The sequence below is a fragment of the Miscanthus floridulus genome, chromosome 6 (assembly GCF_019320115.1).
Source record: "Miscanthus floridulus cultivar M001 chromosome 6, ASM1932011v1, whole genome shotgun sequence".
NCBI classification, from domain to species: domain Eukaryota; kingdom Viridiplantae; phylum Streptophyta; class Magnoliopsida; order Poales; family Poaceae; genus Miscanthus; species Miscanthus floridulus.
In genome coordinates this window covers 92,850,120-92,863,989 of record NC_089585.1, presented here as the reverse complement: position 1 = coordinate 92,863,989, position 13,870 = coordinate 92,850,120, and the positions used below count along the sequence as shown (strand labels likewise).

The window sequence follows — 13,870 nt, the reverse complement described above, 5'->3', positions numbered from 1 at the left end:
TGAGCTTTTGGCTGGAAGCCGATTCCCTTCTCGACGATGAAGCTTTCAAAGAAGCTTCACATAATTTTGTTGTTGCAACAGTTGGCCCGTCGAACCCGTCGACAAGCTCTTGAACCGCTAAACGCACAAGCTCTTCGTCGAAATGTGTGGTATCAGTCACCTCCAGCATCGTAGGCTATTCCAACTCCATGGATGACGAAGCAACCCAAAAAGGAAAAAAAAAGATCACCGAAGCGATTACTCGTACCACTCCCATCCGATTTCTCGGTAAAGAGGAAGACATACCTCACAGGAGATACTCCAGAAGTGGAGCTAGAGCTCACAACGCCGGAGAACACCTCGAGGGACGAGAACACGATGGACGTCGGTGAAGCCAGCGCCATCGGAGGAGGGGTAAGATAGTGCCGTGCCAAAGACTTTGGCCATCGAGCCATAGCTACAAGTCACCGGTGCACTAGTGTTTCGATGTAAATACAACTTGAAGACTAAAGATTTTAGAAAATACAATGATATGATGTAAGGTTATCCCGTAATCATCAACGGCCTCGACAAATGGAACTCTTGAACTAATCTGTAAACACAACACATCATTTTCACAACCAACCCTGGGTTTTAGATCCCTAATAAGTAGATATCTGCATGCATCTGGAAAGTACAATTCTTCTCCGATTGCTGGATTACGGAAACGCCAAAAGGGCTTTACTCACACCACTCTGCAAAAACAAGAAGAATCGCTGCGGTCAAATGGGGAACCACATGGTTTAGCTTGAAAGTTCGACTACAATAACAGACATGCTGAACATATGTGGAAAAAAAAAAAACTCATCTACTGTATTGTCGTATACTGCTCTCTTTCACCTGTACATATTTCCTGAAGGTTGCCCCTAGTTCTTTCATTTGGAGATTACAATTTTTACTATGCGGAAACACTTGTGTGAAATGTCAACACAGAGCGATATCATAAAAGCATGATGCATGCAGGGGACCCAAAAACATAATTCAAAACTACTAACTTTTATCAACACCATGAAATATTCAAAGGACAGAAGTACGGCTAGTATTGACAAAAGGATAACACACAAAGAAATCTGAATTCGCAATGAATTAAATTAAAGCCATACACAAACAGTGAGAATGAGGAATCATAGCAGTTGACAAATGATAAGCCATTAGGATAAATGAATAAATTGCTCGCAAAAAAAAGGATAAATGAATAAGTGAGCTGATCTAATCCAAAGAAGATGACAACAAAATTGTACCATTGGTCATGTCTCATGAGAACAGCAAGCAATCACAGAGTATGAACTATGGAGTAATACAATTTTCGTAAGCAAAAAAATGAAATAAGCTAATAGTAATACTCAAAATTCATGAAGCCATCCCAAAAGATCCCTCATGTAAACAAGATAACACCGAGAGAGAGCTACTCCCTCCATTTCAAATTATAAAAAATTTTGGCTTTTCTAAATACATTGTTTTTACTATGTATCTAGACACAGTATATATCTAAGTGCACAGCAAATGAATTTAGAAAAGCCAAAACATCATATAATTTGGGATGGAGGGAGTAGCTGATAAGTGACAAGAGCAAAAGGTTTCATATCAACCCTTCCATTAACTGAATAGACTGAATATTGCATCATCACAAGATTAAAGATGCACGGAATAGTAAACATAAACAATCACTGGCATTCTTTGTCAAATACTCGCTCTGTTTAAAGTTCTAGACCACTTTTAGGTTCGTCCTAAGTCAAACTAGTTTAGCTTTGACCATGTTCATAGGAGAATGGATCAACACCATGACTTGAAGAAACTAAAATGATACAGTTTGGAACGGAAGGAGTACCATGAATTTTTCAAAGTGATAGACAAATTGCTCCGCTGTGGAAATGAAGAGACGAAAGAAGTCCTGAATTTGAACAGACTAACCTAGAAATGAGGTCTGTAGACATTCAGAACATTACCAACTTACAGATAATTCATCTGACAATAGTTTTCGTGATTAATGGCACCACTAACATTCAACCCCAATTCAGTTGCTCATGTATTCTTAACTAAGAAGGTTGCCTTAAGCGAAATTAGGTGATGCACATTGTTTAAGAGTGTAACAGAATTACAAACTTGAACACTCAGTAAATATGATTTCCGCTCTAAACCCCCTCCAATTAATAATAACAAACACAATTCAAACCACTACAAAAACTGCTAGCAAAATGGCAAGCAACAGAACAAGCACTTACAAGGAAGCAAAATGTTCATTTGTCCACCATCAATCCATCATGAATTAATGATAGTGCCAACAAGGCAGATACAGTATACATTACCAGTTTAGAGCATATCGCATTCACTGTCAATTCAAGGCAGAGATACATCACGCACATATGAGCTAACGAATTGACACATACACAAATCTCATATCATCGAACAGCAATTCTTTATTAACGACAATGGGCGGGGATACAAAAGATTGGGATGCAAAGAAAAGAGATTAAAGGGGGAAAAAAAAGGAGTCCTATTATACCTAGTGTCACACGATAGATATCTTGGCGCCGACCTCCTCGAGCTGTTTCTTGGCATCTTCGGCCTCGTCTTTGCTGACGGCCTCCTTAAGCTTCTTGGGGAGACCCTCGATAAGGTCCTTGGCCTCCTTGAGCGCGAGGCTGGTGAGCGCGCGCACCACCTTGATAGTGGCGATACGCGCGCTGCTGGGCACCTCCTCAATTACTACGTCGAACTCCGTCTTCTCGACGGGGGCCTCCTCCTCGGCGGCCCCCGCGCCGCCCGCCCCAGGCGCCGCGACGACGGCGGCCGGTGCGAAGGCCGCAGCGGTGACGCCGAGCCGCTCCTGGAGGTGGTCAACAAGGCTGCGGGCCTCCTCGAGAGTGAGCCCGGAGATGGCGTCCCCAAGCTCCAAGATCTTGGGGGACTCGGTGGCGGTGGACGCGACGGCGACGGCGCTGCGTCCCCGGCGGCTATGGGGCACGGCGAGGGAGGACCTCGGGAGCGAGGCGGTGGGGGAAGGGGACGTGCAGGGGCGGGAGAGGAGGGTGAAGGCGGAGGAGAGGGTGGTGGACGCCATGGCTAACTCTTGGGAGCTCGTACGTCGGGAGTGAGCAGCGGCGGCGGGAGGAGGCGGGCCGCGGGGGATAAGATGAGGCGATGGGGTGCCGTTGCGATAAGATGTGGAGAGTTATATACGAGCGGTGTGAGTGGCTACACCTACGCTTTCCTTGCAAATTGCAATTGCATCTTTGGATCTGTAATAAAAGCTCATCACATGAGGATTTCTTTTTGCGAATTATCGCATGAGCATTTTTAAACCATTTATTTATTTTTGACAAATCAAATTCTCTGGCTTGGAAATTAAAACTAGTGAACTCAAGAATCTAAAACACTAGATTTAGTGCCGATTTGGCATTGCTCCGGCTCCCGCTCCCGCATCCATGAGGAGCTGGACCGCACCGAATGGCTAAGCGGGAGAAGCGCTTGTGGGGATGAGAAGGAGCCAGAACTATTTTCGCCGTATGGCATGGCATGATGGCGGAGCTACATTTTTTGGTGCTCCTACTTCGGCTCCAGCTTCTGTGGTGTCTGGGCTAGAGCCGGAACGATGCCTAACATGCTCTTATCCTCTTGCGTTGCAATAAGAATCATAAAAAATAAGGCCATGTTAATTCAGGTTTGTACATATGTTATAGCGTTACCAAATAATGGTGTTTTGATTGTGATCTTGGCAACATGTTCTTTGTAGCTATTCATCACTATTACATGGATGTTGATGAAGCATGAACCATTAGCACAAAAGCAAGTTCATCTTTGAAATGGAAGCAACCAAGTTTAGAACATAACTAGTAGGTACCCCACCAAACTGGAAATATAGCACATCATATGATTATACATGGAACCAAAATATTAGTGAAATTAGTTACAAATGGATCCTTATGTGATCAACATTTCCCCCGTTTTCACACTCAGAAATACTGCTCATCCACATTTCCCCTCGCCTAACCGTCCGATCATGCACACAAACATCGGATGTCCGCCATGACCGCCTCCGCACCCCGCGGGCCCTTCTCCCACCTATGTACCCTATTGGCTCCAGCCCCCAATGGACATCGAGGACCATGCCTGGACAAAAGAAGAAAAAACGATGCCTGCATCGGTCGTCTGCCGCCGCTGAACCGCACAACATAGCCTCCAGTGCTCCTACGAACTTCGTCAGCTATCATGGCCTCCTTACATAATTATGCAAAGGGTAAAGATGTCTAGGCATTCCCCCCTAAACCTGAGGGGTGGCGGCTTGCTAACCCAGCTGCAGGATAAAATGAAACCGTTAAACATCAACCGTATGTAGGGCAAAGATCATTCTCGAAGTGGTGGACTGGTGGTCAACCGAAGCACGGCCGTGGAAGTCACTGGCCGCCTTGTGCCGCCTAATGCATGCACCCAGAGCCATTCCTATCCGAAGCAGCCATGGGCGGGCCGTGTGCTTGCGGATTTGATCATCATTGCGCGTTGAGGCTCTGACGGGTGGTCGTGCTTGTGGACGGTGGATGCTGCATGATCCATCACCTACCAGGTTGAGCCCGGATGCGTCCGTGCGAGGTGTCACTCGACGTTTAAGGGCGAGAAGAGGAAATCGGGCATGACAAGAAGGGATTGAGGAGCCACGATGATTGCCGTGATTAGCATGGGAAGACACCTGCACGACGAATGAAATTATTACATACCTAGTGCGGGGAAGCACATATAATATTTAGTGTCTTTTTATTTATGGGTTTTTTGGGTGCCCGAACGTTACCCAACTGTCTGCCTCGTCCCGCCACGCACGTGTACCCCACCCCCGTCCATCTTGCTTTGCCCCGTGCTCGCCACTCCTTCCCCCTGACCCCCCCCCCTCCTCTCTCTCCGCGCAGGCGGGACCTGGGAGCTGAGATGAGGACAAGCACGCCCTGTCCGCAGGACCCCAGGTGCGTCGCGCGCCCATCCGTCGGCCCCTGGCTCGCCGTGCCCTTCCCCAAGTGCTTGGACCGTGCTCCCATGACTCTATGAACATATCTCTGAAACACGAAAGACTTGCAACATGAAACACTTAAATACAACATACATCTGAAGCAGATGAAACGTTTAGAAAATACACTTGCAACATGTGTATGAAATAAATACAACATCCAGATAAAACACTTGTAACTTGCAACATGAAAACACTTATTACAACATAATACTAAAACAACTGAAATATTTCGAACATACACTTGCAATATATGTGTGAAACATATTCAACATCCAAATAAGCACACATGCAACATATGTCTGAAAAAAGAAGATAAAACATTTGGAACGGACGCTTGCAGCATACATGTACAACCATTACAACATGTGCAACATTACGATCTATTTTTGCAACATACCTCTCTAAAACATCTTAAACAATTGAAACATATTCTTGCAACATGCGCTTTCAGCGCAACATCTCCTTCCTGCTCGGCAGAATGGAGGCTCGTCGGTGTGTGCTGTTCACCGGAGGCTGCGGCCTAGCGGCGCTTGTAGGCGGCAGGCTGACGGCAGTGACTGCACATCGTGCAAGGGAGGCATCAGCCGCACGAGCGGCGAGGAGACCGCGGCTGCGCAACTTGGAGAGGGCACAACGCGCCGCGCCTGGCAGGGCCGGCAGCTGAGCGCCGCGACACATGGCTGCCGCGCGCCGTGCCTGGCAAGGCCAGTGGCCGAGCGGTGGGCCTCGGAGGCGACCACGCGCTGTGCCTCGGAAGGCCAGCGGCCGTGTGTTCAGATGCGGCAGGTGAGCGGATAAGAGCGATAGGAAGAGGAACGAATGGATAGGAATAAGTAGATGAGCAGTTTTTTTTTAGAAACGAAGGAGCGTGGGTTGTTGGCTAGCGTCGTGGTTAGCAACGGAATGTCGGGGTGGATGGACGCCCGGTTCATAGCATTACCGTTTATTTAGTCCTCATACTGACTAAGAGAAGAGATTAGAAATCAAAGCTGTCTATAAGTTCCCGGGCACCTTGTAATTTTTTGTCAGTGGCCCAAGGATCCGAGATTCAAGTTGCTACGGGGGCCTGCCCGGTATTACTACATCTACACCGTGACTACACCAACAACCCATCTCCTCAACAACAGAATGTAGAGCGGATTGAAGGTACATGCTTGACGGTGCATAAATCTGCAGCGGCGTGCTAAGCAACTGATCCGGGCTAAACGAGTCAGTACTGCTGACGCACATGTGCCCGTCGTCCATCTCCGTACGCGGAGAGTTCCTACTGCGTCGCCACGCGTCTCGGAGGCGCAGGCGCCTCAAACTTCTAGCGTCCTGCTCCGCCTCCACGCTGCACGCGCACGCGCTCGTGTCGTCGCGGCAACTGTCCTCGGCGTTCCGACGCCGGCGACGGCAGCAGCAGCTGAGGACCAGGCATAGCAGCGTCAGCAGCATGGCCGCCCCGGCGGGAACGTGCTGATCGCCGAGGAGGTCCATTATTACCTTAGACGGGCCTGTAGCGCCCTCTACTGGGCCCTTCCGCTGCAGCTCAGATTTTTTGCCAAGGACAGATTGTTTCACCCGGCAGCCCGGCACATGCCTTTCCGGAATCCGGACGGCGGCCAGGCAATACTCGGTTCGAGCCCATCATCACAACCGTAGTTCAGATTTCGGCCGGCACAGCTTCAAGATTTCAGTCCACTTCATGATCCTCTCGTACAGGTTGGAGGAGCCTTTTTTCGCATCCCGCCGTACAAACATAGGCCCACAAACAATACACACACACTCACTGCTTACACCATGTTTGCTACGCTTATAAGCCGTACTTTTTTAGCCAAACGAACGCTATTTTTCTCTCACAACAAATCAGCCAACAGTACTTTCAGCCATGACTTATCAACCAAACGAACAGGGCATTAATAATCCCTTACAAACCAGGTAACTGAATAGCCAAGTCATCATTAGGCGAGCCGTAATGATAGGATGTCGACGTCCGGAGACGGTCGCCTGTACCTGCACTCCGCTTTCGTATCTCCAAAAAGAAATCACTCGTCTTCTCCAGTACAGCTGCGCAAGGCCGCTCACCGCAGGCAGCGCACCCGCCCGCTGCGGCCTTCTCCAGTGTGGTGGTGCTACACCCACGCCCCATCCCTAGCTGCTCGCGCGCCCCATCCCTGGCTACTCCACGCCCCATCCCTGGCTACTCCGCGGTTCGTGCGCACCATCCCGTGTCCCACCTCCATCTACCTCACCCATCGTGGAAGGGGAGGCAGGGGAGGCCTGCGCTTGCGCCCCCATCAACCTTGCACGTCGGCACGAAGGAGAGGCCTGCGCCTGCGCCTGTGTGTACGCTGGGCCGTTGACACCCCCTAACTAGCACATGTTGCAAGAGTATGTTTCAAGTGTTTCAGATGTTCCTGAGGTATGTTGCAAGTGTTGTATGGCTATAAGCATATGTTTCAAGTATATGTTCCAAAAGTTTCATCTGTTCTAGACGTATGTTGCAAGTATTTTATCTGGATGTTGCAAAAGTAGATCTGGATGTTGCATATACATGCATGTTACAAGCAAATGTTATCAAGTATTTTTCAGGTGTTTCATACGTATGTTTGCAAGTGTTTCATCTGGATGTTATATATGTTTGCAATGGTTTTTAAATGTTTTTTAGGCGTTTTGGCAAGTGTTTTGGGCGCTTTTTTTATGTTGCATCTATCTTTTTTATGTTGCATCTGTATGTTTTAAAAGTAGATCGGGTGTTGCATATAGGATGCGCGTGGGAAGCGATTGACGGCGCGAGCAACGTTCGGGGCGGTGTGGGCCCACTGCTGGTGTGCTTGCTCGCGAGGTCGACATGCTAAGCACTTTGCTCCCTCCCTATGCAGGCACCGTCTGGACGCTAGCGCTCGAAACGGATGTCCGGACGTTAGCAAGTCCGTATTGATTTTATTGTAGTTACTTTATTGAAACTTTGAAGCTATTATTTTGACTCCGATCGGCTTCTTGAACTTTCGGAATTGAATTAGGGTGATTATCCTAAAGTCGAGGCTAAAAAGTGATAGATCACGGGCATGCAGACCAAATGTTAACATCTATTTTGATAATCAAATGTTATTAGTGCCGTCTCTCCCGTAGTCCCATCGATCTTTCTCTAATCAATAACCGCACCCCTCACAGGTCGCAAAATAACCGAATTATAACATAAGCATTGAATAATCCCGAAAGTGATCCAGATGATGATTATGGTGTGTGTATACCTAAACGACGAGGAGACAACATGTACGTGTGCACCCACTCCACCTGGAGCGTGTGCTGTCTGTTGCGACTACAGTCGAGTCGCGAGGCCAATATCATAATCCGGAGGGATGCGTCCTTGTAAACAAGAACTAAAAACGTACAAGCCTGAGAATCAGAGCGGCGTCACAGCAAACTAATCATGCATGCATTATTCTCGAACGTCGCCATCACGAATACATGTAACTGCCTGTTCCCGATCGAGAAAAGCCATTGTGGAGTCTTAAAGAAAACTGAAAAGTTGTTTTCTTTAGTTACTGACAAAGCCCTCGCAATCAATATGGTTGTAGATCATATGATGTGCATTATTTAGACTGCTTTCAAGCAAGGACGTAATAATCATAGAGGGAGTTTTACTCTTATATTTTGATATACTACATCTTTTAGAGATAGTTTTGTGTCAAGCCGTCCTATCTTTTGTACTAGCTATTTTTTTCCTTGATATAAAGTACCAAATATGAGGCACTGAACTTTCGAGTGTCTTTATTAAAAAAATAGAGGGAGTTATCATTTTACACGAAACCGTATATCCATGAAATGCATAGGAACTAGGAAGGAACACGATGGTTTATCTTTAAATTGACTTTCAGAAAGCTTAAGATAAAATTAAATGGTCATTTTGTTGCGAACACTAAAGATGAAAGGGTTACCACCCAAATGGCTATCTTGGGTTCAATCTTTTTGTTTTTGGTAGCATTGTGGCAATTAAGATTAATGACGATGTAGGGTCACATTCTCACAGAAATAAAAGGTTCTTAAAACAGGGTGCCCCACTGTCTCGATACTTTTCAACATTATAACAGATCACTAACCATTTTAATAATTTAGCCAAAGTGGATGGGGGAAATAAATAGAATAGTGCTGCATCTAAGAGCCTGTTTGGTTTTATTTAGTCCCTGGACTAAAGTTTAGTCCAGATATTAAAGTTTAGTCCCTACCTGTTTGGATCTAGGGGCTAAAGGACATTAAAGCTACTATACAAAGATCAAAATGCCCTCCTCGCACCCTCACTCTCTCCTTCTGTGCATTAATGAGGGGTAGGGGTGTGGTTGGTTTAGTCACCCCCAAGGGACTAGAGCACTAAACCAGTTTAATCATTTTTTAGTCAACCTGTTTGGCAATTTACGCCCTGTTCTGCAGCACTATTTCAACAGTATTTTTCAGCGAACGATCAGTGTTTTCCTCTCACAATAAATCAGCATAAATGACTAAAATTTAGTCACCTGGAACCAAACCGGGCCTTATAGTCGGGAGCCTATTTAGTTTAAAACATTTTGATGGTACAATTCTATTCATGGATCATATATGACTTGGATAAAGCCCATGACCTAAAATTAGAACTTTATGCATTTGAGAAATTGTCATGTCTCAAAAACAATTTTCATAAGAGCAAATTGTTTTGTTTCGGCGAAGCTAAAAATGCTAAAGAGCCCTATACAAAAACTCCTTGGCTGCGCCACTGGTAATTTCACATAGTAGTATTTAGATATCCCTATCCACTGTAGGAAACTAGAAAAGGCCAATTGGAAAGGGGTAAAAAGAATGCTTAAAAAAAGTGCTGAGTAGTTGGAAAGGGCAGGGAGAGATTCAAGAGAGGTAGGATCTGGTAATTTAGATTACTTGCTATCTGAACCCAAAATTTAGGTTTCACCTGACGCCTTTTTTGGGTGGATCTCAGATATCATTCTTGTAAATCGAAATTTAAAAATACAAATTGCTGAGCTTAATATCTAGATTTACCCAAATACCTCCATCTCTAGCGTGATGTGTCAGGATATATATATGGGACTAGTCGTTGGGCCGATGGAACAAGTGCGGGGTTAAGGTAATAATAAAAGGTGATGATCACGATTTGGGACACATACGATGCTCATTTGACGGCCAAAAAGACTTGTCAAATTTTAAGGGAAGAAATGACCCATATGTTAATTACTAGAAAGAATCATATATATATGAAAAATTTATATCCCAATTGTAATCCATGTCTAGTGCTATCATTGCATAATCATTCGAAGCTACTTATCCAGTTTTCATATTTATGTCATCCACGTATGTATGTCTCCTAGTGCTGAATAGACCGGAGATTATCTTTATCCAGTCTATTTGCATGTTTTCTCTGTCATCGATGTTGATAGCTCATCAAACTAAATGATGAACTAATATATATTGTTTGAGTGAACAACTATGAACAGCATTCGTATGTACTATTTTATTCTTAAGATTTTGTAGACAGGCTTTTGAAACTTAGAAATTAAATGATAAATGAGAGAGAAAAAGAGATATCTAGAGAGAGAGAGAGAGAGAGAGAAACTGCAAATTGACTTTTGAAGCTTGCAAAATTGGTATTAATCAGCTGAAAAACAAGCATTTGAGAATTTGCATGGTATGCTCCACTTGGAAAATACGGATCCTCAAAACAATCAAGGGACGAACATGTCAGGAGGAAAAATATATATCTTAGGTGGCTTCGTGCAAGGACACAAGATTTGGTAGAGCGGACTGAAAACCGTTGCAAATTATCCGGCCTGTTCGTTTGGCTGTGGTTTGTCGTAAACGATCGTAAATTTTTAGCTGGAACAATATTTTTCTCTTGCATAAACTAGCCAGCAATACTTCTTTACGAACCAGCAACGATATAAACCAGCCAACCGAACAGGCTGGATAGTACTAGTACGTGGCACTATTAGTTGCAGATGCACGTGTGCAGAGTTGACTTCAGAATTAGTATTGTCCAATGTCCAGGGATGACACCAGTAACTGAAGCCGGTCTTCGTCGTCACAGGGAAACTCACCAGACAGCTGATCGACAGCAGTGCGGATCTCTCTTTTATCTTGTGCGGTTGTATTTTAGTCAACACGCTGGCTAGGGGCTCTATCACATTGTCAGTACGAACTTAATTGTCATGTTCTTTCGTTTGGCTAATAAATCATGGTTAAAAGTATTGTTGACTGGCTTGTTGTGAAAGAAAAATAATGTTCGTTGACTGAAAAATTACGATTTATAAGCCTATCGAACACGTAAATATCATACATATCTTAATATCTTTGCTCGTACTACTAGCTAAACCATGATTATTGTAGATTAATAAACGAAAAGGAAGGGGGGGTGAAGAAAACGACAGAACGGCACGTAGCACGCACACAGTTCACCTTGGAACATCACACAGGTCACAGTAAACACCTCTCCTAACTCACATGGCGCTGTTGGTAGCACCGACCGAATCGATCGTCCTCATCAGCCTCTTCTCAGCTCTCCATAATGCAGAGCAGAGCTGTGGTGTGTGCAGTGTACGCAGAGGTGAGAGCCCCAGCACCACTGTCGCTTACCAGTGCAGCCAGCCCGGCCGCATTTGACCGGAGTTTAAACAGCGGCCGCGCACATGAGCGAGCTGCGGTTCCTGCAGATCGAAGAAGTTCTCGTCGATCGATCTGGCAACGGCGGGGCGCCACCGTCATTACTCACTCGCCTGGATCCGGATCTGGCTGTGCTGGCTAACCTCTCCATCATTTGATTTCTTCACTGCCAGAAAACAAAATACTACAGTACTATACTAAAAAAATGCGAGCCATTACGTAATGTTCGTGAGTAGGTTAACTGCAGATGCTCGTAGGCTCATGGCCCTAGGCGACTAGGGGATTCGGTTGAGGTCTGGTTTAGTTCAAAAATTTTGGCCCCAAGCTATCACATCGAATCTTACGGCTAATGTATGGAGTATTAAATATAGACGAAAAAAAACTAATTACACAATTTGGTTAAAAATTGCGAGACGAATGTTTTAAGACTAATTAGTTCATGATTAGCCATAAGTGATACAGTAACTAACATGCGCTAATGATGGATTAATTAGGCTTAATAAATTCGTCTCGCAGTTTCTAGGCGAGCTATGTAATTAGTTTTTTTATTAGAATCCGAAAACCCCTTCGAACATCCCGAAACATCCAATGTGACATCCAAAAATTTTAATTTCGCGAACTAAATACACCCTGATTGCTGTGGTTAGGTGAGGAGAGTCTCGTTGGCCGTTGGGAGAATGCAGAGGCATCATGCAGTCTGTCTGCTTGTCGTTTCGGTCAGGATTTATCAATCAGCCAATAATATTTTTCTCTTATAATAAATTAGCATCAGCTGAGTTTACGAGTTTGCTCGTGAACTTGGAAAAAAACCTGTCTTGTCATTTTTCTCCGGGAAAAAAAACTCTCTTATCGTCCATCCTCGTCACCAGTGCATCACGCCATCACCCTGCTCCCAGCCGCGCCACCAATCCAACGCTAGAGCGCACGGCAGACGGCACAGGCGCGCTCGAACACGCACAACACGATCGCACATGCACATGCACATGCACATGCACACGCGCGAAGGCTCGTAACCGCCGGGTAGCCGCGTGCCCGCGTACGTTGGACATGCGCGCGGCGGGTATAAAGAAATCGTTGAAGGCGTGAGTGAGGGTGAGGCCAAGCCATGAAAAATTGGAGATGGAGGGCCAGCATGGACGTGACGCGATCCTTGATAGAATGCACACTGCGCAACCATCAACCACATTACTGCCACCACTACTGTAGCGCGTGTTTAGTTAGGTAAAAGTTGGAAATTCAGTTACGGTAGCACTTTTGTTTTTATTTGGTAAATAGTGTTCAATCATGAACTAATTAGGCTCAAAATGTTCGTCTCGTAATTTCTAACCAAACTATATAATTAGTTTATTTTTTCGTCTATATTTAATGCTCCATGTATCGCAAGATTCGATATGATAGCTACTGTAGCACTTTTTTTAGCTTGGAGTGAGAACTAAACACGCACTTAGTATCAAGGAGAAAACGCGAAAAGAATGTTAGGTCCACTCTGATTGATCGTTTTGTTCGTACCGACAGGAACTGACTAGACATGGCATTAAAAAGAGAGCACAGTGTACGTACTTTGCGGAGGAAAAAAAATCAAGGCAAAACAGGACAAAATGAAATTCATCGTAGCTGCCGTCTACGTTTGCTAAAAAATACCATCATTGTACAAAAAATATACTTAATCACTTAAATTACTTAGAGATAGAGTGCAGATGGATGGGGTGAGATGTGAAACCTTAGCATCTAAATATTAAAAAAAATGGATTCCTTTTGTTTCAGGAAACGGTACATACCGAAATATATTTACGAACACGCATAAGTATATGTTTATCCTTATATATAATGTACAAGGACACTCACACACCCTACTTATATATGAACACCTCAATTGACTAGGCCACACCATAGACATGTTCGTTTCAATGGATACGTTGTTTATTATTGAAAAAATAATTAGTTAAAAAAAACAAGCACTTGTGCTAAAATACTACTACTACAAAAGTCAACTGACTTCTTTACGCAATAAAAAAAGTCAACAGACTTCAGTCACACATATTCCATCCACTTCATTAACTGAGGCATTCTCATCCAATTTGACGGTGAGCAATGGGGGTGCTAAGCCGTGGATGTGTGTTTCAATCACAGTAAAACGGAGTCACGCGTAAACTAAGGTTCTCTTTAGCGGGGCTTTTTTAGAGGGTTTATGTATAATTTATTTCGGCAAATGTAAGCTCATAAAATAGC

General features: G+C 44.8%; 1 protein-coding gene across 1 annotated transcript; it reads right to left on the bottom strand.

Moving 5' to 3' along the window:
* Positions 1-460: 460 nt before the first annotated feature.
* LOC136458642 (large ribosomal subunit protein bL12c-like) lies at positions 461-3,185 on the bottom strand. Its single transcript, XM_066458577.1, has 2 exons — positions 2,522-3,185; positions 461-713 (listed from the first exon to the last, which is right to left on the bottom strand). Exon 1 carries the CDS (start codon positions 3,077-3,079, stop codon positions 2,528-2,530), a length of 552 nt encoding a protein of 183 aa, XP_066314674.1. The 5' UTR covers positions 3,080-3,185; the 3' UTR covers positions 461-713; positions 2,522-2,527.
* Positions 3,186-13,870: the final 10,685 nt, after the last annotated feature.

Coding starts and splice junctions, on each gene's coding strand:
- LOC136458642 (XM_066458577.1), bottom strand. CDS start 3,079: ATGGCGTCCACCACCCTCTCCTCCGCCTTCACCCTCCTCTCCCGCCCC.